The sequence below is a fragment of the Pseudophryne corroboree genome, chromosome 4 (assembly GCF_028390025.1).
Source record: "Pseudophryne corroboree isolate aPseCor3 chromosome 4, aPseCor3.hap2, whole genome shotgun sequence".
NCBI classification, from domain to species: Eukaryota; Metazoa; Chordata; class Amphibia; order Anura; family Myobatrachidae; genus Pseudophryne; species Pseudophryne corroboree.
Window position 1 is genome coordinate 608,479,383 of NC_086447.1, and position 25,486 is coordinate 608,504,868.

Here is a 25,486-nt window from a genome sequence, read left to right on the forward strand (position 1 = left end):
GGGACGAGTCCGCAGCTCTGCCCTGTCCGAATGGACAATCAGATATGGGCTTTGTGAGACAAAGCCACCAATTCTGACACTCGCCTGGCCAAGGCCAGGGCCAACAGCATGGTCACTTTCCATGTGAGATATTTCAAATCCACAGATTTGAGCGGTTTAAACCAATGTGATTTGAGGAATCCCAGAACTACGTTGAGATCCCACAGTGCCACTGGAGGCACAAAAGGGGGTTGTATATGCAGTACTCCCTTGACAAACTTCTGGACTTCAGGAACTGAAGCCAATTTTTTCTGGAAGAAAATTGACAGGGCCGAAATTTGAACCTTAATGGACCCCAATTTGAGGCCCATAGACACTCCTGTTTGCAGGAAATGCAGGAATCGACCGAGTTGAAATTTCTTCGTGGGGCCTTCCTGGCCTCACACCACGCAACATATTTTTGCCACATGTGGTGATAATGTTGTGCGGTCACCTCCTTCCTGGCTTTGACCAGGGTAGGAATGACCTCTTCCGGAATGCCTTTTTCCCTTAGGATCCGGCGTTCCACCGCCATGCCGTCAAACGCAGCCGCGGTAAGTCTTGGAACAGACATGGTACTTGCTGAAGCAAGTCCCTTCTTAGCGGCAGAGGCCATGAGTCCTCTGTGAGCATTTTTTGAAGTTCTGGGTACCAAGTCCTTCTTGGCCAATCTGGAGCCACGAGTATAGTTCTTACTCCTCTACGTCTTATAATTCTCAGTACCTTGGGTATGAGAAGCAGAGGAGGGAACACATACACCGACTGGTACACCCACGGTGTTACCAGAACGTCCACAGCTATTGCCTGAGGGTCTCTTGATCTGGCGCAATACCTGTCCAGTTTTTTGTTCAGGCGGGACGCCATCATGTCCACCTTTGGTCTTTCCCAACGGTTCACAATCATGTGGAAGACTTCCCGATGAAGTCCCCACTCTCCCGGGTGGAGGTCGTGCCTGCTGAGGAAGTCTGCTTCCCAGTTGTCCACTCCCGGAATGAACACTGCTGACAGTGTTATCACATGATTTTCCGCCCAGCGAAGAATCCTTGCAGTTTCTGCCATTGCCCTCCTGCTTCTTGTGCCGCCCTGTCTGTTTACGTGGGCGACTGCCGTGATGTTGTCCCACTGGATCAATACCGGCTGACCTTGAAGCAGAGGTCTTGCTAAGCTTAGAGCATTGTAAATTGCCCTTAGCTCCAGTATATTTATGTGGAGAGAAGTCTCCAGACTATATCACACTCCCTGGAATTTTTTTCCCTGTGTGACTGCTCCCCAGCCTCTCAGGCTGGCATCCGTGGTCACCAGGACCCAGTCCTGAATGCCGAATCTGCGGCCCTTTAATAGATGAGCACTCTGCAGCCACCGCAGAAGAAACACCCTTGTCCTTGGAGACAGGGTTATCCGCTGATGCATCTGAAGATGCGATCCGGACCATTTTTCCAGCAGATCCCACTGAAAAGTTCTTGCGTGAAATCTGCCGAATGGAATCGCTTCGTAAGAAGCCACCATTTTTCCCAGGACCCTTGTGCAATGATGCACTGACACTTTTCCTGGTTTTAGGAGGTTCCTGACTAGCTCGGATAACTCCCTGGCTTTCTTCTCCGGGAGAAACACCCTTTTCTGGACTGTGTCCAGAATCATCCCTAGGAACAGCAGACGTGTCGTCGGAAACAGCTGCGATTTTGGAATATTTAGAATCCACCCGTGCTGTCGTAGAACTACTTGAGATAGTGCTACTCCGACCTCCAACTGTTCTCTGGACCTTGCCCTTATCAGGAGATCGTCCATTTTCTTTGAAGAAGAATCATCATTTCGGCCATTACCTTGGTAAAGACCCGGGGTGCCGTGGACAATCCAAACGGCAGCGTCTGAAACTGATAGTGACAGTTCTGTACCACGAACCTGAGGTACCCTTGGTGAGAAGGGCAAATTTGGACATGGAGGTAAGCATCCCTGATGTCCAGGGACACCATATAGTCCCCTTCTTCCTGGTTCGCTATCACTGCTCTGAGTGACTCCATCTTGATTTGAACCTTTGTATGTAAGTGTTCAAATATTTCAGATTTAGAATAGGTCTCACCGAGCCGTCTGGCTTCAGTACCACAATATAGTGTGGAATAATACCCCTTTCCTTGTTGTAGGAGGGGTACTTTGATTATCACCTGCTGGGAATACAGCTTGTGAATTGTTTCCAATACTGCCTCCCTGTCGGAGGGAGACGTTGGTAAAGCAGACTTCAGGAACCTGCGAGGGGGAGACGTCTCGAATTTCCAATCTGTACCCCTGGGATACTACTTGTAGGCTCCAGGGGTCCACTTGCGAGTGAGCCCACTGCGTGCTGAAACTCTTGAGACGACCCCCCACCGCACCTGAGTCCGCTTGTACGGCCCCAGCGTCATGCTGAGGACTTGGTAGAAGCGGTGGAGGGCTTCTGTTCCTGGGAATGGGCTGCCTGCTGCAGTCTTCTTCCCTTTCCTCTATCCCTGGGCAGATATGACTGGCCTTTTGCCCGCTTGCCCTTATGGGGACGAAAGGACTGAGGCTGAAAAGACGGTGTCTTTTTCTGCTGAGATGTGACTTGGGGTAAAAAAGGTGGATTTTCCAGCTGTTGCCGTGGCCACCAGGTCCGATGGACCGACCCCAAATAACTCCTCCCCTTTATACGGCAATACTTCCATGTGCCGTTTGGAATCTGCATCACCTGACCACTGTCGTGTCCATAAACATCTTCTGGCAGATATGGACATCGCACTTACTCTTGATGCCAGAGTGCAAATATCCCTCTGTGCATCTCGCATATATAGAAATGCATCCTTTAAATGCTCTATAGTCAATAAAATACTGTCCCTGTCAAGGGTATCAATATTTTCAGTCAGGGAATCCGACCAAGCCACCCCAGCGCTGCACATCCAGGCTGAGGCGATCGCTGGTCGCAGTATAACACCAGTATGTGTGTATATACTTTTTAAGATATTTTCCAGCCTCCTATCAGCTGGCTCCTTGAGGGCGGCCGTATCTGGAGACGGTAACGCCACTTGTGATAAGCGTGTGAGCGCCTTATCCACCCTAAGGGGTGTTTCCCAACGCGCCCTAACTTCTGGCGGGAAAAGGTATACCGCCAATAATTTTCTATCGGGGGAAACCCACGCATCATCACACACTTCATTTAATTTATCTGATTCAGGAAAAACTACAGGTAGTTTTTTCACACCCCACATAATACCCTTTTTTGTGGTACTTGTAGTATCAGAAATATGTAACACCTCCTTCATTGCCCTTAACATGTAACGTGTGGCCCTAAAGGAAAATACGTTTGTTTCTTCACCGTCGACACTGGAGTCAGTGTCCGTGTCTGTGTCTGTGTCTGTGTCGACCGACTGAGGTAAATGGGCGTTTTAAAGCCCCTGACGGTGTTTGAGACGCCTGGACAGGTACTAATTTGTTTGCCGGCCGTCTCATGTCGTCAACCGACCTTGCAGCGTGTTGACATTATCACGTAATTCCCTAAATAAGCCATCCATTCCGGTGTCGACTCCCTAGAGAGTGACATCACCATTACAGGCAATTGCTCCGCCTCCTCACCAACATCGTCCTCATACATGTCGACACAAACGTACCGACACACAGCACACACACAGGGAATGCTCTGATAGAGGACAGGACCCCACTAGCCCTTTGGGGAGACAGAGGGAGAGTTTGCCAGCACACACCAAAACGCTATAATTATACAGGGACAACCTTTATATAAGTGTTTTCCCTTATAGCATCTTAATATATAATCATATCGCCAAATAAGTGCCCCCCCTCTCTGTTTTAACCCTGTTTCTGTAGTGCAGTGCAGGGGAGAGCCTGGGAGCCTTCCCACCAGCAGTTCTGTGAGGGAAAATGGCGCTGTGTGCTGAGGAGAATAGGCCCCGCCTCCTTTTCGGCGGGCTTCTTCTCCCGATTTTCTGACAACCTGGCAGGGGTTAAATACATCCATATAGCCCCAGAGGCTATATGTGATGTATTTTTAGCCAGTATAGGTACTTTCATTGCTGCCCAGGGCGCCCCCCCCAGCGCCCTGCACCCTCAGTGACCGTTGGTGTGAAGTGTGCTGAGAGCAATGGCGCACAGCTGCAGTGCTGTGCGCTACCTCATGAAGACTGAGAAGTCTTCAGCCGCCGATTTCTGGACCTCTTCTCTCTTCAGCATCTGCAAGGGGGTCGGCGGCGCGGCTCCGGTGACCCATCCAGGCTGTACCTGTGATCGTCCCTCTGGAGCTAGTGTCCAGTAGCCTAAGAAGCCAATCCATCCTGCACGCAGGTGAGTTCACTTCTTCTCCCCTAAGTCCCTCGTTGCAGTGAGCCTGTTGCCAGCAGGACTCACTGAAAATAAAAAACCTAATAAAACTTTTACTCTAAGCAGCTCTTTAGGAGAGCCACCTAGATTGCACCCTTCTCGGCCGGGCACAAAAACCTAACTGAGGCTTGGAGAGGGGTCATAGGGGGAAGAGCCAGTGCACACCACCTGATCCTAAAGCTTTTACTTTTGTGCCCTGTCTCCTGCGGAGCCGCTATTCCCCATGGTCCTGACGGAGTCCCCAGCATCCACTTAGGACGTCAGAGAAAAGATATTGTTTTTAGTAGCAGTACTACAAGGCCCAGCAAGCCTCCCCCGCATGCTGGTACTTGGAGAACCACAAGTACCAGCATGCGGCAGGAAAAACGGGCCCGCTGGTACCTGTAGTACTACTACTAAAAAAATACCCAAAAAAAGACAAGACACACACACCTTGAAAGTAAAGATTTATTACATACATCCACACAAACATATACACATACTTACCTTATGTTCACACGCAGGTCGGTCCTCTTGTCCAGTAGAATCCATGGGGTACCTGTTGAAAAAATTATACTCACAAAATCCAGTGTAGATCGGTCCTCTTCAAATCCATTTGTAATCCACGTACTTGAGAAAATAAAAAAACGGAGTCCCGACCACGAACTGAAAGGGGCCCCATATTTTCACATGGGACCCCTTTCCCCGAATGCCAGAAACCCACTCTGACTTCTGTCTAAGTGGGTTTCTTCAGCCAATCAGGGAGCGCCACGTTGTAGCACCCTCCTGATCGGCTGTGTGCTCCTATACTGACTGACAGGCAGCACGCGGCAGTGTTACAATGTAGCGCCTATGCGCTCCATTGTAACCAATGGTGGGAACTTTCTGCTCAGCGGTGAGGTCACTTTCGGTCAACCGCAGGGCAGAAAGTTCCCACCATTGGTTACAATGGAGCGCATAGGCGCTACATTGTAACACTGCCGCGTGCTGCCTGTCAGTCAGTACAGGAGCACACAGCCGATCAGGAGGGTGCTACAACGTGGCGCTCCCTGATTGGCTGAAGAAACCCACTTAGACAGAAGTCAGAGTGGGTTTCTGGCAGTCGGGGAAAGGGGACCCATGTGCAAACATGGGTCCCCTTTCAGTGCGTGGCTCGGGTGTCCGTTTTTTTATTTTATTCAAGTACGTGGATTACAAATGGATGCTACGAGGAGCCTGGGACCCTAGAGCTGGTGAGTATAATTTATTCAACAGGTACCCCTTGGATTCTACTGGAGAAGAGGACCGACCTGCGTGGGGCCATAGGTAAGTATGTTTGTATGTTTGTGTGGATGTATGTAATAAATCTTTACTTTCAAGGTGTGTGTGTCTTGTCTTTTTTTGGGTATTTTTTTAGTAGTAGTACTACAGGTACCAGCGGGCCCGTTTTTCCGCTGCATGCTGGTACTTGTGGTTCTCCAAGTACCAGCATGCGGGGGAGGCTTGCTGGGCCTTGTAGTACTGCTACTAAAAACAATATCTTTTCATTTTCACAAAAGGCTATCAGCCCCCCATCCGCAGCCAATTGGATGGGGGGACAGCCTCGGGCTTCACCCCTGGCCCTTGGGTGGCTGGGGGGGGGACCCCTTGATTGAAGGGGTCCCCACTCCCCCAGGGTACCCCGGCCAGGGGTGACTAGTTGGATTTTTGATGCCACGGCCGCAGGGCACTATATAAAAGTGACCCCCGGCTGTGGCATTATCTGTCCAGCTAGTGGAGCCCGGTGCTGGTTTTAAAAATACGGGGGACCCCTACTCTTTTTGTCCCCCGTATTTTTGGAACCAGGACCAGGCGCAGAGCCCGATGCTGGTTGCTTAAACATGGGGGAACCCATGTCATTTTTTTCCCATATTTCTGCAACCAGGATCGGCTCAAAGAGCCCGAGGCTGGTTTGCCTTAGGAGGGGGGACCCCACGCAATTTTTTTTTAAGTTTTACAGTGTTTATTTAAAAAAAAAAAAAAATGAACCCCAGCACGGATCACACAGATCCGGCCGAGATTCATTTTGAAAAAGTCGGCAGTGTTTTGCTAATCACTGCCGTAAAAAACAGAAAAAAAAAACGAATGACATCGACATCGGAAAACCCGAAAAGGCAAAATACGGCAGCTTAGTAAATTAGTCGTAATCAATTCAAAAAGTTGCAATTTTACACTGTCGATGTCATTCATGATTGAACTTTGACCTTTTTCCGAAAATTACGAATGTTAGTAAATATACCCCACACTCTCTACCCTTAAACTCATAGTAGGGACCTCCATATACTCACACTTTATATCCCTTTACTATCACTATTTTTTAGTGTGATGCCCTGGGGGGGTCCTTTGCTGGATCATGTTTGGGGGTTTCCTGCGTTCCGGATGTTGGCCCCATAGTATTAGGAACCTGCCCGACAAGAGGTGACCTGGATGATTGGTGGGTAGGCCAATATCATTGGCCAACGATATACTAACAACCTCTTATGATTTACTATATTATACTGTAATGATCGCTTAGTGCATCTGCACCCCCTATTGTCTGTGTGTATTACTTTATTCTCAGCAGCAGAGCACCTTTCATTACTGGAGGGTGTGCAATTTAGAACCATTTCCCCTGCTATTCAATCTGCGCCAAATTGAATTGACCTCAGAGAGAGAGGGGGGGGGGGGGGCAGAGAGGGTGGAGACAGAGAGAGAGATGGGGCAAGTCAGAAAGAGAGAGATAGCGAAGGGGGCAGAGAGAGAGAGAGAAGGGGGAAGACAGAGAGAGGAGAGAGAGACAGAGGTGAGGGGGCACAGAGCGAAGTGGGGAGACAGAGAAAGTGAAGGGGTAGAGAGAGAAGGGGTAGACAGAGAGAGAGGTGAAGGGGGGGGGGCACAGATAGAGAGAGAGAGAAGAGGGGAGGTTGAGACAGCCATCCCCTAAATCTCCCCCCTCCTCCTCCTCCCCACCTACAAGTAGCACTGTGTAACCCCTCTCCCCATCAGGACAGGCGGCATTTCGTACCTTTTTGCGGCATTTTGTACCTTTTAACAGCAGTTGGTCACCACCAATATCGTTGGTAGCATCCTCATCTTTAGGTCCGGCAGCAGTGGGTCCCTGTCTGTAGCTCCGGCAGCAGCAGTCCCTGTCTGTAGTGTAGATCCGGCAGCAGCGGGTCCCCATATTTAGCTGCTGCGGTAGCAGCGGGGCCCCATCATTTGGATTTTGTTCCTGTGGACCCCTGCTGCCCGGCAACAGCAGCGTCCCGAGGGGAGGCGGCCGGTGAGAGGAAGGGGAGGAAATGTGAGTGGAGGGGAGGGACTAGACCACCTCAACCAGCGTCCAGGGCCAGCCACTAGATCCGCACGTACCACTGCGCTGCACTAGTGGGGTGTATGTGGGCACTTGGTGGGTTGAACGGGAGAGGGAGGGAGTGGGCTCTCTCTCTTCAGGCAGCCATTGATGGTGACAAGAAAATATAATTTTTTTTTGGTCACCAAAGTCTACTAGCATCGTCGGGCCTATTTTCGTGGGGGGCCTGGAGCTGCAGCTCTACCTGCCCCATTGTTAATCCAGCCCTGTCCAGAGGTATTATGTTGTCCCAACTCCTCTAGCAAAGCCAGCTCTAGTGCCAACTGGCTTGTGGTTGTATGGAATCATGGTGGAGTGATCCCTATGCTGCAAGCATACACCCCATGGTTACAGCATCAGGAGGGACCACACATCAGACTGAAAGCACCAGTGCTGTTTACAAATTTGTGTGTGTGTGTGTGGGGGGGCACATTATAAACATCAGACTATTGTTTACTCCCGCACATTAGCAGATTATTGTTCCAACCAGCCAGCTAGGACTATCATAAGTAGTTCCAAAATATACTTGATAATAGTTGTTTATAGCACACTGTTGTTCAGTTTATGATCTCTATTGTACATTGGGGGTAATACAGATCTGATCGTAGCAGCAAATTTGTTAGCTAATGGGCAAAACCATGGGGGTAATTCCAAGTTAATCGCAGCAGGAATTTTGTTAGCAGTTGGGTGGGTTATTTTGTTTCTGTACAGGGTAAATACTGTCTGCTTTATTTTTACACTGCAATTTAGATTTCAGTTTGAACACACCCCACCCAAATCTAACTCTTTCTGCACAATTATTTCTGCCCACCCTGCAGTGCACATGGTTTTGCCCATTGGCTAACATATTTGCTGCTGCGATCAGATCAGAATTAGGCTCATTTTACATTGCATTTAAATTGTAGTTTTCAGACTGAAAGAGTAATTTATCTGAGACATAACAACAAAATAATTTGTTTAAAACAGGGGCACTTTAAGAGAGGAGTAGGTCCTCCGTCCGGGCCTCATCCTCTCTGCCGACAGCGCTGTAGTGTCTGAGGACTAGAGGGCTCAGACTTTAATGCGCATATCTCGTGCCATTTTCCTGTTAACTTCTCTATTGAGCATGCACAACATGACTAGAAAATGGCCGTCACACCATTTTGCTAGTGATTTCTGCAGCACTGCTGCCATAGGCGCGGGACTCGGAGGGGTAAGTATTCAAGAAAAGGACCCACTCACTGCACCCATTCCAAATACACCAGTGGTTTAAAATTAAAAAATGATTCTTTGTTCTTTCAGCATGTGAGGCTGAAGCTGCAAAAGTTTATCAGAAATCTGTCGAAGAACATTTACAACCTTTCAAAGACAACATAGAAGAATTTCGGAGCAAAGGTAAAACATATATACTCCTTATGGGATGTGATGGTAAATACAGTACAGGTGTTAGATCTGTTATCCGGAATATGCTTTCTGCACTTTTGCAGAACTTGGAGCAATTATTGTGAAGAAGAAGAATGTGTTAATTTGTGTTGCATTGTGTTTGGTGTATTGGTTAATTGAATGCAGGTGTTCCCATTTACTGACTAATTCCATTAACTGAACTGGCCATCCTCACCACTTTACCAAGGGAGAAGGTGGTGGTCAATTCATTGCATTGCTTTAAAAACTGATTTGATGCTTTCCTTTTTAGAAATTAAATATTGAACTATAATTACAGTATTAAACCCACAATAGTGCATTCTAAGTATCAGCTCACTTACTCCATATAAGAATAGGTTAACCTTGATGGACTTTTGACTTTCTTTCACACGCTTTGACCATAGGCATAACTATTGTACTGTAGGTGCGGCTGCTAATGGACTCGAGCCACCTCAAAGGCCCGGCCCTCCCCTGTACCCATTTATGCTGTGCCACACTTAGGGGCAGATTTATCCCAGCTTGGAGAGTAATAGAGTGGCTATAAAGTACCAAACAATTAGCAATTAACTCTTTACATTATCTCTCTCCAAGCTTTGATAAATCACTACTACTCAGTGTGTTCACCTTCCGAGTCCCATGGGTGTGCACTCGCTTTTCTGGGTTCAGCTCTGTTGCAGGCAGTTACGGGACCTGGCAGCAGCTCCACTGGCCAGGATTCCCGTACCATGTGCCGGTCTGTTCTGGTGGGGTGTGAGGGCCGCATGATACGTGCTGTGCAGTCTTCAGTCTGGATACTGGGGAGTGCAGCGTAGGTGAGGCTCTCTCTGGGTTAAGTGTGGATTGGTGAGGGAATACAGGGCTTTGGGATGGGGTGGGAGAACTGGGAATGCAGTATGGAGTCATCGGGGAGAGACAGACTTTGGGGTGTGTGGGAGGATGGAGAGAGGGAGACACATACTGTGGTGTGTGTGTGGGGGAGGAACAAGATAAATATATTTATATATGTGTATAGATAAATATATATTTTTCTCTAACGTCCTAAGTGGATGCTGGGGACTCTGTAAGGACCATGGGGAATAGCGGCTCCGCAGGAGACTGGGCACAAAGTAAAAAGCTTTAGGACTACCTGGTGTGCACTGGCCCCTCCCCCTATGACCCTCCTCCAAGCCTCAGTTAGATTTTGTGCCCGAACGAGAAGGGTGCAATCTAGGTGGCTCTCCTGAGCTGCTTAGAGAAAAAGTTTAAAGTAGGTTTTTTACTTTCAGTGAGACCTGCTGGCAACAGGCTCACTGCATCGAGGGACTAAGGGGAGAAGAAGCGAACTCACCTGCGTGCAGAGTGGATTGGGCTTCTTAGGCTACTGGACATTAGCTCCAGAGGGACGATCACAGGCCCAGCCATGGATGGGTCCCGGAGCCGCGCCGCCGTCCCCCTTACAGAGCCAGAAGACTGAAGAGTCCGGAAAATCGGCGGCAGAAGACGTCCTGTCTTCATTAAGGTAGCGCACAGCACCGCAGCTGTGCGCCATTGCTCTCAGCACACTTCACACTCCGGTCACTGAGGGTGCAGGGCGCTGGGGGGGGGGGCGCCCTGAGACGCAATAGAAATACCTTTTCTCTAACGTCCTAGTGGATGCTGGGGACTCCGAAAGGACCATGGGGAATAGCGGCTCCGCAGGAGACTGGGCGCAAAGTAAAAGCTTTAGGACTAGCTGGTGTGCACTGGCTCCTCCCCCCATGACCCTCCTCCAAGCCTCAGTTAGATTTTGTGCCCGAACGAGAAGGGTGCAATCTAGGTGGCTCTCCTGAGCTGCTTAGAGTAAAAGTTTAAATAGGTTTTTTTATTTTCAGTGAGACCTGCTGGCAACAGGCTCACTGCATCGAGGGACTTAGGGGAGAGAAACGAACTCACCTGCGTGCAGAGTGGATTGGGTTTCTTAGGCTACTGGACATTAGCTCCAGAGGGACGATCACAGGCCCAGCCATGGATGGGTCCCGGAGCCGCGCCGCCGGCCCCCTTACAGATGCTGAAGCAAGAAGAGGTCCATAAATCGGCGGCAGAAGACTTTCCTGTCTTCATAAGGTAGCGCACAGCACTGCAGCTGTGCGCCATTGCTCTCAGCACACTTCACACTCCGGTCACTGAGGGTGCAGGACGCTGGGGGGGGGCGTCCTGGGAAGCAATGAATTTACCTTAGTTGGCGAAAAATACATCACATATAGCTCCTGGGCTATATGGATGTATTTAACCCCTGCCAGTTTTCCAGTAAAAAGCGGGAGAAGAGCCCGCCGTGAAGGGGGCGGGGCCTATCTCCTCAGCACACAGCGCCATTTTTCCCACACAGCTCCGCTGGTAGGAAGGCTCCCAGAATCTCCCCTGCATCCTGCAACTACAGAAACAGGGTAAAAAAGAGAGGGGGGCACTTATTTGGCAAAATAACAGATATAAGCAGCTATAAGGGATAGACACTTATTGTAAGGTTGTCCCTATACATATATAGCGCTCTGGTGTGTGCTGGCAAACTCTCCCTCTGTTTCCCCAAAGGGCTAAGTGGGTCCTGTCCTCTATCAGAGCATTCCCTGTGTGTGTGCTGGGTGTCGGTACGTGTGTGTCGACATGTATGAGGAGGAAAATGATGTGGAGGCGGAGCAGAGTGTCTGTAACAGTGATGTCACCCCCTAGGGGGTCGACACCTGAGTGGATGTACTGTTGAAAATTACGTGACAGTGTCAGCTCTATATAAAAAAACAGTGGTTGACATGAGACAGCCGGCTACTCAGCTTGTGCCTGTCCAGACGTCTCATAGGCCGTCAGGCAGATGGCAGATACAGACGCCGACACGGATACTGACTCCTGTGTCGACGGTGAAGAGACAACCGTGATTTCCAGTAGGGCCACACGTTACATGATTGAGACAATGGAAAATGTTTTATACATTTCTGATAATACGAGTACCACCAAAAAAGGGGTATTATGTTCGGTGAGGGAAAAACTACCTGTAGTTTTCCTGAATCTGAGAAATAAAATGTGTGATGATGCGTGGGTTTCCCCCCGATAACAATTAATAATTTCTTAAAAAGTATTGGCTGCATACCCTTTCCCGCCAGAGGTTAGGATGCATTGGGAAACACCCCCTAGGGGGGATAAGGCGCTCACACGCTTGTAAGAACAAGGGCTCTACCCTCTCATGAGATGGCCGCCCTTAAGGATCCTGCTGATAGAAAGCAGGAGGGTATCCAAAAAAAGGTATTTACACACATACTGGTGTTATACTGCGACCAGCTATCGCCTCAGCCTGGAGGTGCAGTGCTGGGTTGGCATGGTCGGATTCCCTGACTGGAAATATTGATATCCTAGATAAGGATAGTATATTATTGCCTATAGAGCATTTAAAAGATGCATTTCTATATATGCATGATGCACAGCGGAATAATTGCCGACTGGCATCAAGTATAAGTGCGTTGTCCAATTCTACCAGTAAAATGGTCAGGTGATGCGGATTCCAAACGTCATTTGGAAGTATTGCCTTTGAAAGGGGACATTTGGGGTCGGTCTTTTAGACCTGGTGGCCACGGCAACAGCTGGGAAATCCACGTTTGTACCCCAGGTCGCCTCTCAAAATAAGACGCCGTATTATCAGGCGCAGTCCTTTGTTGGCAAGCGGACAAAAGGTTCCTCTTTTCTGCTCGTGACAGAGGGAGAGGAAAAAGGCTGCAGAGATCAGCCAGTTCCCAGGAACAGAAACCCTTTCCAGCCTCTGCCAAGCCCTCAGTATGACGCTAGGGCTTTACAAGCTCAGGCACGGTGGGGGCCCGTTCTCAATGAATTTCAGTGCGCAGTGGGCTCACTCGCAAGCAGACCCCTGGATCCTTCAGGTAATATCTCAGGGGTACATATTGGAATTCGAGACGTCTCCCCCTCGCCGTTTCCAAAAGTCGACTTTACCGATGTCTCCCTCTGACAGGGAGGCAGTTTTGGAAGCCATTCACAAGCTGTATTCCCAGCAGGTGATAATCAAGGTACCCCTCCTGCAACAGGGAACGGGGTATTATTCCACACTATTGTGGTACCGAAGCCAGACGGCTCGGTGAGACCGATTCTAAAATCTAAAATCTTTGAACACTTACATACAGAGGTTCAAATTCAAGATTGAGTCACTCAGAGCAGTGATTGCGAACCTGGAAGAAGGGGACTACATGATGTCTCGGGACATCAAGGATGCTTACCTTCATGTCAAAATTTACCCTTCTCACCAAGGGTACCTCAGGTTTATGGTACAGAACTGTCACTATCAGTTCAGACGCTGCCGTAGGGATGGTCCACGGCACCCCGGGTCTTTACCAAGGTAATGGCCGAAATGATGATGTTCCTTCGAAGGAAGGGAATTTTAGTTATCCCTTACTTGGACGATTCCCTGATAAGGGTAAGATCCAGGGAACAGTTGGAGGTCGGTGTAGCACTATCTCAGATAGTGTTGCGGCAGCACGATTGGATTCTCAATATTCCAAAATCGCAGCTGGTTCCGTCGACGTGTCTTCTGTTCCTAGGGATGATCCTGGACACAGTCCAGAAAAAGGTGTTTCTCCCGGAGGAGAAAGCCAGGGAGTTATCCGAGCTAGTCAGGAACCTCCTCAAACCGAGCCAAGTCTCAGTGCATCAATGCACAAGGGTTCTGGGTAAAATGGGGGCTTCCTACGAAGCAATCCCATTTGGCAGATTCCACGCAAGAACTTTCCAGTGGGACCTGCTGGACAAATGGTCCGGGTCGCATCTTCAGATGCATCAGCGGATAACCCTGTCACCAAGGACAAGGGTGTCCCTCCTGTGGTGGTTGCAGAGTGCTCATCTTCTAGAGGGCCGCAGATTCGGCATTCAGGACTGGGTCCTGGTAACCACGGATGCCAGCCTGCGAGGCTGGGGAGCAGTCACACAGGGAAGGAATATCCAGGAGTTATGGTCAAGCCTGGAGACATCACTTCACATAAATATCCTGAAGCTAAGGGACATTTACAATGCTCTAAGCTTAGCAAGACCTTTGCTTCAAGGACAGCCGGTGTTGATCCAGTCGGACAACATCACGGCAGTCACCCACGTAAACAGACAGGGTGGCACAAGAAGCAGAAGGGCAATGACAGAAGCTGCAAGGATTCTTCGCTGGGCGGAAAATCATGGGATAGCACTGTCAGCAGTATTCATTCCGGGAGTGGACAACTGGGAAGCAGACTTCCTCAGCACGACCTCCACCCGGGGAGAGTGGGGACTTCACCCAGAAGTCTTCCACAGGATTATAAACCGTTGGGAAAAACTCGACAGGTATTGCGCCAGGTCCAGGGACCCTCAGGCAATAGCTGTAGACGCTCTGGTAACACCGTGGGTGTACCAGTCAGGGTATGTGTTTCCTCCTCTGCCTCTCATACCCAAGGTACTGAGATTGATAAGATGGTGAGGAGTAAGCACTATATTCGTGGCTCCGGATTGGCCAAGAAGGACTTGGTAACCGGAACTTCAAGAGATGCTCACGGAGGATACGTGGCCTCTACCTCTAAGAAGGGACCTGCTCCAGCAAGGACCCTGTCTGTTCCAAGACTTACCGCGGCTGCATTTGACGGCATGGCGGTTGAACGCCGGATCCTGAAGGAAAAAGGGCATTCCGGATGAAGTCATCCCTATCCTGATCAAAGCCAGGAAGGATGTAACCGCAAAAACATTATCACCGCAATTGGCGAAAATATGTTGCGTGGTGCGAGGCCAGTAAGGCCCGACGGTGGAAATTCGACTGGGTCGATTCCTACATTTCCTGCAAACAGGAGTGTCTATGGGCCTGAAATTGGGGTCCATTAAGGTTCAAATTTCGGCCCTGTCAATTTTCTTCCAAAAAGAACTAGCTTCAGTCCCTGAAGTTCAGACGTTTGTAAAAGGGGTACTGCATATACAGCCTCCTTTTGTGCCTCCAGTGGCACTTGGGATCTCAATGTAGTTTTTTTTTGGGATTCCAAAAGTCACATTGGTTTGAACCACTTAAATCTGTGGAGTTAAAATATCTCACATGGAAAGTGGTCATGCTGTTGGCCCTGGCCTGGGCCAGGCGCGTGTCAGAATTGGCGGCTTTATCCTGTAAAAGCCCTTATCTGATTTTCCATTCGGACAGGGCGGAATTGAGGACTCGTCCTCAATTTCTCCCTAAGGTGTTTTCAGCATTTCACTTAAACCAACCTATTGTGGTGCCTGCGGCTACTAGGGACTTGGAGGATTCCAAGTTGCTGGACGTAGTCAGGGCCCTGAAAATATATGTTTCCAGGACGGCTGGAGTCAGAAAATCTGACTCGCTGTTTATCCTGTATGCACCCAACAAGCTGGGTGCTCCTGCTTCTAAGCAGACGATTGCTCGTTGGATTTGCAGTACAATTCAGCTTGCACATTCTGTGGCAGGCCTGCCACAGCCAAAATCTGTAAAAGCCCATTCCACACGGAAAGTGGGCTCATCTTGGGCGGCTGCCCGAGGGGTCTCGGCTTTACAACTTTGCCGAGCAGCTACTTTGTCAGGGGCAAACACGTTTGCTAAATTCTACAAATTTGATACCCTGGCTGAGGAGGACCTGGAGTTCTCTCATTCGGTGCTGCAGAGTCATCCGCACTCTCCCGCCCGTTTGGGAGCTTTGGTATAATCCCCATGGTCCTTTCGGAGTCCCCAGCATCCACTAGGACGTTAGAGAAAATAAGAATTTACTTACCGATAATTCTATTTCTCATAGTCCGTAGTGGATGCTGGGCGCCCATCCCAAGTGCGGATTGTCTGCATTACTTGTACATAGTTATTGTTACAAAAATCGGGTTATTGTTGTTGTGAGCCATCTTTTCAGAGGCTCCTTCTGTTATCATGCTGTTAACTGGGTTCAGATCACAAGTTGTACGGTGTGATTGGTGTGGCTGGTAATGAGTCTTACCCGGGATTCAAAATCCTTCCTTATTGTGTACGCTCGTCCGGGCACAGTATCCTAACTGAGGCTTGGAGGAGGGTCATGGGGGGAGGAGCCAGTGCACACCAGCTAGTCCTAAAGCTTTTACTTTGTGCCCAGTCTCCTGCGGAGCCGCTATTCCCCATGGTCCTTTCGGAGTCCCCAGCATCCACTACGGACTATGAGAAATAGAATTATCGGTAAGTAAATTCTTATTTTTTTGGCTAAAAATACATCACATATAGCTCCTGGGCTATATGGATGTATTTAACCCCTGCCTAAATTACAATAAAAAAGCGGGAGAAAGGCCGCCGAAAAGGGGGCGGAGCCTATCTCCTCAGCACACTGGCGCCATTTTTTCTTCACAGCTCCGTTGGAGGAAGGCTCCCTGACTCTCCCCTGCAGTCCTGCACTACAGAAACAGGGTAAAACAAGAGAGGGGGGGCATAAAATTGGCATATAAAGATATACAGCAGCTATATTAGGGAAAAACACTTATATAAGGTTATCCCTGTATATATATAGCGCTCTGGTGTGTGCTGGCAAACTCTCCCTCTGTCTCCCCAAAGGGCTAGTGGGGTCCTGTCCTCTATCAGAGCATTCCCTGTGTGCGTGCGGTGTGTTGGTACGTTGTGTCGACATGTATGAGGAGAAAAATGGTGTGGAGGCGGAGCAATTGCCTGTGTTAGTGATGTCACCCTCTAGGGAGTCGACACCTGACTGGATGATCTTATGGAAAGAATTACGTGATAGTGTCAGCACTTTACAAAAGTCTGTTGACGACATGAGACAGCCGGATAATCAGTTAATACAGGCGTCTCAAACACCGTCAGGGGCTCTAAAGCGCCCGTTACATCAGGTCGATACAGACACAGACACGGACACTGACTCCAGTGTCGACGGTGAAGAAACAAACGTATTTTCCAGTAGGGCTACACATTACATGATCACGGCAATGAAGGAGGTTTTGAACATTTCTGATACTACAAGTACCACAAAAAAGGGTATTATGTTGGGTGTGAAAAAACTACCCGTAGTTTTTCCTGAATCAGATGAATTAAATGAGGTGTGTGATGAAGCGTGGGTTTCCCCCGATAAAAAACTGCTAATTTCTAAAAAATTATTGGCATTATACCCTTTCCCGCCAGAGGTTAGGGCGCGCTGGGAAACACACCCTAGGGTGGATAAGGCGCTCACACGCTTATCAAAACAAGTGGCGTTACCGTCTCCTGTTACGGCCGCCCTCAAGGAACCAGCTGATCGGAAGCTGGAAAATGTCCTAAAAAGTATATACACACATACTGGTATTATACTGCGACCAGCAATCGCCTCAGCCTGGATGTGCAGTGCTGGGGTGGCTTGGTCGGATTCCCTGACTGAAAATATTGATACCCTGGACAGGGACAATATATTATTGACTATAGAGCGTTTAAAAGATGCGTTTCTATATATGCGAGATGCACAGAGGGATATTTGCACTCTGGCATCAAGAGTAAGTGCGATGTCCATTTCTGCCAGAAGAGGATTATGGACGCGACAGTGGTCAGGGGATGCGGATTCCAAACGGCATATGGAAGTATTGCCGTATAAAGGGGAGGAGTTATTTGGGGTCGGTCTATCGGACTTGGTGACCACGGCAACGGCCGGGAAATCCACCTTTCTACCCCAAGTCACCTCGCAGCAGAAAAAGATACCGTCTTTTCAGGCTCAGTCCTTTCGTCCCCATAAGGGCAAGCGGGCAAAAGGCCACTCATATCTGCCCCGGGGCAGAGGAAGGGGAAAAAGACTGCAGCAGACAGCCTCTTCCCACGAACAGAAGCCCTCCCCCGCTTCTGCCAAGTCCTCAGCATGACGCTGGGGCCTTACAAGCGGACTCAGGCACGGTGGGGGCCCGTCTCAAGATTTTCAGCGCGCAGTGGGCTCACTCGCAAGTGGACCCCTGGATCCTGCAGGTAGTATCTCAGGGGTACAAATTGGAATTCGAGACGTCTCCCCCTCGCCGGTTCCTGAAGTCTGCTTTACCAACGTCTCCCCCCGACAGGGAGGCGATATTGGAAGCCATTCACAAGCTGTATTCCCAGCAGGTGATAATCAAGGTACCCCTCCTACAACAGGGAAAGGGGTATTATTCCACGCTGTTTGTGGTACCGAAGCCGGACGGCTCGGTGAGACCCATTTTAAATCTGAAATCCTTGAACACTTACATAAGAAGGTTCAAGTTCAAGATGGAGTCACTCAGAGCAGTGATAGCGAACCTGGAAGAAGGGGACTATATGGTGTCTCTGGACATCAAGGATGCTTACCTCCATGTCCCAATTTGCGCTTCTCACCAAGGGTACCTCAGGTTTGTGGTACAGAACTGTCATTATCAGTTTCAGACGCTGCCGTTTGGATTGTCCACGGCACCCCGGGTCTTTACCAAGGTAATGGCCGAAATGATGATTCTTCTTCGAAGAAAAGGCGTCTTAATTATCCCTTACTTGGACGATCTCCTGATAAGGGCAAGGTCCAGAGAACAGTTAGAGGTCGGAGTAGCACTATCTCAAATAGTACTACGACAGCACGGTTGGATTCTAAGTATTCCAAAATCGCAGCTGATTCCGACGACACGTCTGCTGTTCCTAGGGATGATTCTGGACACAGTACAGAAAAAGGTGTTTCTCCCGGAGGAGAAAACCAGGGAGTTATCCGACCTAGTCAGGAACCTCCTAAGACCAGGCCAGGTGTCAGTGCATCAATGCACAAAGGTCCTGGGAAAGATGGTGGCTTCTTACGAAGCGATTCCATTCGGCAGATTCCACGCAAGAACTTTTCAGTGGGATCTGCTGGACAAATGGTCCGGATCGCATCTTCAAATGCATCAGCGGATAACCCTGTCTCCAAGGACAAGGGTGTCTCTCCTGTGGTGGTTACAGAGTGCTCATCTCCTAGAGGGCCGCAGATTCGGCATTCAGGATTGGGTCCTGGTGATCACGGATGCCAGCCTGAGAGGCTGGGGAGCAGTCACACAGGGAAGAAATTTCCAGGGCTTGTGGTCAAGCATGGAAACGTCACTTCACATAAATATCCTGGAACTAAGGGCCATTTACAATGCCCTAAGTCAGGCAAGGCCTCTGCTTCAGGGTCAGTCGGTGTTGATCCAGTCGGACAACATCACGGCAGTCGCCCACGTAAACAGACAGGGCGGCACAAGAAGCAGGAGGGCAATGACGGAAGTTGCAAGGATTCTTCGCTGGGCGGAAAATCATGTGATAGCACTGTCAGCAGTGTTCATTCCGGGAGTGGACAACTGGGAAGCAGACTTCCTCAGCAGACACGATCTCCACCCGGGGGAGTGGGGACTTCACCCAGAAGTCTTCCACATGATTGTGAACCGTTGGGAAAAACCAAAGGTGGACATGATGGCGTCCCGCCTCAACAAAAAACTGGACAGATATTGCGCCAGGTCAAGGGACCCTCAGGCAATAGCTGTGGACGCTCTGGTAACACCGTGGGTGTACCGATCAGTGTATGTGTTCCCTCCTCTGCCTCTCATACCCAAAGTATTGAGAATCATAAGAAGGAGAGGAGTAAAGACTATACTCGTGGCTCCGGATTGGCCAAGAAGGACTTGGTACCCGGAACTTCAAGAGATGCTCACGGAAGACCCGTGGCCTCTACCTCTAAGAAAGGACCTGCTCCAGCAGGGACCATGTCTGTTTCAAGACTTACCGCGGCTGCGTTTGACGGCATGGCGGTTGAACGCCGGATCCTGAAGGAAAGTAGTTTTGGGATTCCTAAAATCACATTGGTTTGAACCACTCACCACTGTGGACTTAAAATATCTCACATGGAAAGTGGTAATGATGTTAGCCCTGGCTTCAGCCAGGCGTGTATCAGAATTGGCGGCTTTATCCTATAAAAGCCCTTACCTAATTTTTCATACGGATAGGGCAGAATTGAGGACTCTGCCTCAATTTCTTCCTAAGGTGGTTTCAGCATTTCACTTAAACCAGCCTATTGTGGTGCCTGCGGCTACTAGGGACTTGGAGGATTCCAAGTTGCTAGACGTAGTCAGGGCCCTGAAAATATATGTTTCCAGGACGGCTGGAGTCAGAAAATCTGACTCGCTGGTTATCCTGTATGCACCCAACAAGCTGGGTGCTCCTGCTTCTAAGCAGACGATTGCTCGTTGGATTTGTAGTACAATTCAGCTTGCACATTCTGTGGCAGGCCTGCCACAGCCAAAATCTGTAAAAGCCCATTCCACACGGAAAGTGGGCTCATCTTGGGCGGCTGCCCGAGGGGTCTCGGCTTTACAACTTTGCCGAGCAGCTACTTGGTCAGGGGCAAACACGTTTGCTAAATTCTACAAATTTGATACCCTGGCTGAGGAGGACCTGGAGTTCTCTCATTCGGTGCTGCAGAGTCATCCGCACTCTCCCGCCCGTTTGGGAGCTTTGGTATAATCCCCATGGTCCTTACGGAGTCCCCAGCATCCACTTAGGACGTTAGAGAAAATAAGAATTTACTTACCGATAATTCTATTTCTCATAGTCCGTAGTGGATGCTGGACGCCCATCCCAAGTGCGGATTGTCTGCAATACTTGTACATAGTTATTGTTACAAAAATCGGGTTATTATTGTTGTGAGCCATCTTTTCAGAGGCTCCTTTGTTATCATGCTGTTAACTGGGTTCAGATCACAAGTTGTACGGTGTGATTGGTGTGGCTGGTTTGAGTCTTACCCGGGATTCAAAATCCTTCCTTATTGTGTACGCTCGTCCGGGCACAGTATCCTAACTGAGGCTTGGAGGAGGGTCATAAGGGGAGGGGCCAGTGCACACCAGGTAGTCCTAAAGCTTTTTACTTTGTGCCCAGTCTCCTGCGGAGCCGCTATTCCCCATGGTCCTTACGGAGTCCCCAGCATCCACTACGGACTATGAGAAATAGAATTATCGGTAAGTAAATTCTTATTATTTACTAACAGTTTCTCATATAGTGCAGCAAATTTATATATATATATATATATATATATATTAAAAAAAATAAAGGGAACACTAAAATAACACATCCTAGATCTGAATGAATGAAATATTCTTATTAAATACTTTGTTCTTTACATAGGTGAATGTGCTGACAACAAAATCACACAAAAATTATCAATGGAAATCAAATTTATTAACCCATGGAGGTCTGGATTTGGAGTCACACTCAAAATTAAAGTGGAAAAACACACTACAGGCTGATCCAACTTTGATGTAATGTCCTTTAAAACAAGTCAAAATGAGGCTCAGTAGTGTGTGTGGCCTCCACGTGCCTGTATGACCTCCCTACAATGCCTGGGCATGCTCCTGATGAGGTGGCGGATGGTCTCCTGAGGGATCTCCTCCCAGACCTGGACTAAAGCATCCGCCAACTCCTGGACAGTCTGTGGTGCAACGTGGCTTTGGTGGATGGAGCGAGACATGATGTCCCAGATGTGCTTCATTGGATTCAGGTCTGGGGAACGGGCGGGCCAGTCCATAGCATCAATGCCTTCGTCTTGCAGGAACTGCTGACACACTCCAGCCACATGAGGTCTAGCATTGTCTTGCATTAGGAGGAACCCAGGGCCAACCGCACCAGCATATGGTCTCACAAGGGGTCTGAGGATCTCATCTCGGTACCTAATGGCAGTCAGGCTACCTCTGGCGAGCACATGGAGGGCTGTGCGGCCCCCCCAAAGAAATTCCACCCCACACCATTACTGACCCACTGCCAAACCGGTCATGCTAAAGGATGTTGCAGGCAGCAGAACATTCTCCTTGGCGTCTCCAGACTCTGTCACGTCTGTCACATGTGCTCAGTGAGAACCTGCTTTCATCTGTGAAGAGCACAGGGTGCCAGTGGTGAATTTGCCAATCTTGGTGTTCTCTGGCAAATGCCAAACGTACTGCACGGTGTTGGGCTGTAAGCACAACCCCCGCCTGTGGACGTCGGGCCCTCATACCACCCTCATGGAGTCTGTTTCTGATCGTTTGAGTAGACACATGCACATTTGTGGCTTGCTGGAGGTCATTTTGCAGGGCTCTGGCAGTGCTCCTCCTGTTCCTCCTTGCTCAAAGGCGGAGGTAGTGGTCCTGCTGCTGGTTTGTTGGCCTCCTCCACGTCTCCTGATATACTGGCCTGTCTCCTGGTAGTGCCTCCATGCTCTGGACACTACGCTGACAGACACAGCAAACCTTCTTGCCACAGCTCGCATTGATGTGCAATCCTGGATGAGCTGCACTACCTGAGCCACTTGTGTGGGTTGTAGACTCCGTCTCATGCTACCACTAGAGTGAAAGCACTGCCAGCTTTCAAAAGTGACCAAAACATCAGCCAGAAAGCATAGGAGCTGAGAAGTGGTCTGTGGTCACCACCTGCAGAACAACTCCTTTATTGGGGGTGTCTTGCTAATTGCCTATAATTTCCACCTGTTGTCTATTCCATTTGCACAACAGCATGTGAAATTGATTGTCAATCAGTGTTTCCTAAGTGGACAGCTTGATTTCACAGAAGTGAGATTGACTTGGAGTTACATTGTGTTGTTTAAGTGTTTATTTTTTTGAGCAATGTATGTATGTATGTATGTATGTATGTATGTATATTACACACACTCTCTACAGAATCAGTAAACCTGCCGTGGAATAAGCATGCTGGATAGTGAGCCTAATCCAGCTTGCAATAGACTTCTTTGAAGCAGGACACCCAATCTTATTGGGATCATAAAGAACAAACAGCGAGTCCGATTTCCTATGACGAGCTGTTCTCTTCACATAGACCAGAGGTTCTCAAACTCGGTCCTCGGGGGCCCACACAGTGCATGTTTTGCAGGTCTCCTCACAGAATCACAAGTGAAATAATTAGCTCCACCTGTGGACCTTTTAAAATGTCAGTGAGTAATTAATACACCTGTGCACCTGCTGGGTTACCTGCAAAACATGCACTGTGTGGGCCCATGAGGACCAAGTTTGAGAACCTCTGACATAGACCTTCAAAGCCCTTACAACATCCAAAGACTTTGAAGTAGCAGAGGTGTCCGTAACAACCGGAACCACAATAGGTTGGTTGATGTAAAACGTGGACACCACCTTAGGAAGAAATTGCTGACGAGTCCCGAGTTCAGCTCTGTCCTCATGAAAAATTAAGTAGGGGCTCTTGTAAGGCAACGCCCCCAACTCTAACACACGTCTTGCTGAAGCCAAGGTCAACAGTGTGATGGTCTTCCACGTAAGGTACTTTACGTCTACCTCCTGCAACGGTTCAAACCATTCCGATTGAAGGTACTGCAGTACCAAATTGAGATCTCAAGGTGCCATAGGAGGCACAAAGGGAGGTTGTAAGTGCAAAACACCTTTCAAGAACGTCTGGACCTCTGGGAAAGAAGCCAATTGTTTCTGAAAGAAAATAGACAAAGCCGAAATCTGAACTTTAATGCAGAAAAAGCAGGACACGTCCCAGATGAAATTCCACCGTAGAATATTGTCTGCTCTCACACCAAGAGACATATATTTCTTCCAGATACGATGGTAATGTTTAGATGTTAACCCCTTTCTGTCCTGGATCATAGTCGGGATGACCTTGTCAGGAATCCCTCTCCTGGCTAGAATCAACCGTTCAACTTCCATGCCGTTAAACGTAGCCGTGGTAAGTCTTGAAAGACGAATGGGCCCTGCTGCAGAAGATCCTCTCGAAGAGGCAAAGGCCACGGATCTTCGATCAGCATCTCGAGAAGATCCACATACCAGGCCCTTCGTGGCCAATCTGGAGCAATGAAGATTGCTTAAACCTTTTCCCTTATTATTATTTTTAGAATTCTTGGGATCAGAGGAATGGGAGGAAACACGTACATCAGCTGGTAAACCCACGGAGTTGTCAGGGCATCTACCGCTACTGCATGTAGGTCCCTTGACCTGGAACAATACCCCACATTTTATCTTTCTGTGGGAATATTAATGGGAGGAATATAAAACAAAATGACGTATCACATCCCATAGGACATGGTGCCATAAGCGGATCTGCTGGACACTAATATGGTATAAATGATGCAAAGTATTGTCACAATACCTTCTTGAAAACCCCACATATTCCACAAACATTTTGAGACCATCAATTCTTTACACTCCTACACAAAAGAACTAGGAGAATAGAGCTGTAACTACCAATAAATAATACAGACACAATTGGACATTTCACTTGTCAAAATCAATGATACATTTATTAGAAGAGATACATTCTACACTATGTTTATTATAGCATGAATAAAGAGAATGATGAGGATGTATCATAAAGATTTGAACATATGCTAGAGATATACAATTCCTGTAGGAAAAAGACCAGTATAAAGACAATATATATCACTTTAAGAAAAGGTAGACTTTTCAGCGGGGACTATAATGTCCTAATAGGAAGAAATATTTCTGAATGAGTACCTAGCAGTCTGTCTTATAAATTTAATTTGATTTTAGTACACCATTTTCTTACTTTTCACTCTTTCTATATTATTAATATTTCACTTAGGCTGAACAGAAAAATATTTTTAAGCAATTGATTAAATAAGTTATTGTAATTTTATTATTGTGAGATTCCAAGTGCATACTAAGACTTCTGTCCTTGTATGTTTATGTCGTTGAAAATAAGCTTTGGGTAGCACTCCCCACTAGGAAATAGAGGTGAATATATTTCACATAATTCTGAAAACATAGGGGGAAGGGCCGCGCATGAAACCTTCCGTACTGAATTGCTTCGTCAGAAGCCACCATTTTCCCCAGAAGGCGTATGCAGAGATGCACTGAGATTCGGGTCCGCATCAAGAGGGCCCGAACCATCGACTGGATTACCATTGTCTTTTCCAAGGGAAGGAACACTTTCTGAGACTCTGTGTCCAGTATCATTCCCAGGAGAGAGCCTCTGCGTTGGTTCTAGGTGAGATTTTGGTATGTTCAGAATCCACCCATGATCCAGGAGTAGTCTGGTTGAGAGGGCAATGTTCTCCAACAGCTGTTCCGCGGACAGTGCCTTTATCAGAAGATCGTCCATGTACGGAACTGTGTTCACTCCCTGTCTGCAGAGCAACATCATCATCTCTGCCATCACTTTGGTGAACACTCTCTGTACCATGCAGAGATCAAATGACAGGGTCTGAAACTGGTAGTCACAGTCCTGCAGTGCAAACCATAGACAAGCCTGATGAGGTGGCCAGATCGGAATGTGAAGTTACGCATCCTTGACATCCAGAGATGCTATCAATTCCCCCTCCTCCTGACCTGAGATTACCGCTCTCAGAGACTTCATCTTGAATGTGAACACTCGTAAGTATGGGTTCAATGACTTGAGGTTCAGAATCGGTCTTACCGAACCGTCCGGTTTTGGTACTACAAACAAGCTGGAATAGTAACCCTTGTTTTGTAGATGAGGTGGAACTGAAACAATGACCTGGGTCT

General features: G+C 48.4%; 1 protein-coding gene across 1 annotated transcript in view; it reads left to right on the forward strand.

The window, feature by feature from the left end:
- Positions 1–25,486, forward strand: part of FMN2 (formin 2) — a 428,360-nt gene that overhangs the window by 351,806 nt on the left and 51,068 nt on the right. The window contains exon 14 of the mRNA XM_063917606.1: positions 8,966–9,058. Within this exon, the coding sequence (XP_063773676.1) occupies positions 8,966–9,058 (93 nt within the window). The remainder of the gene's footprint in view (positions 1–8,965; positions 9,059–25,486) is intronic.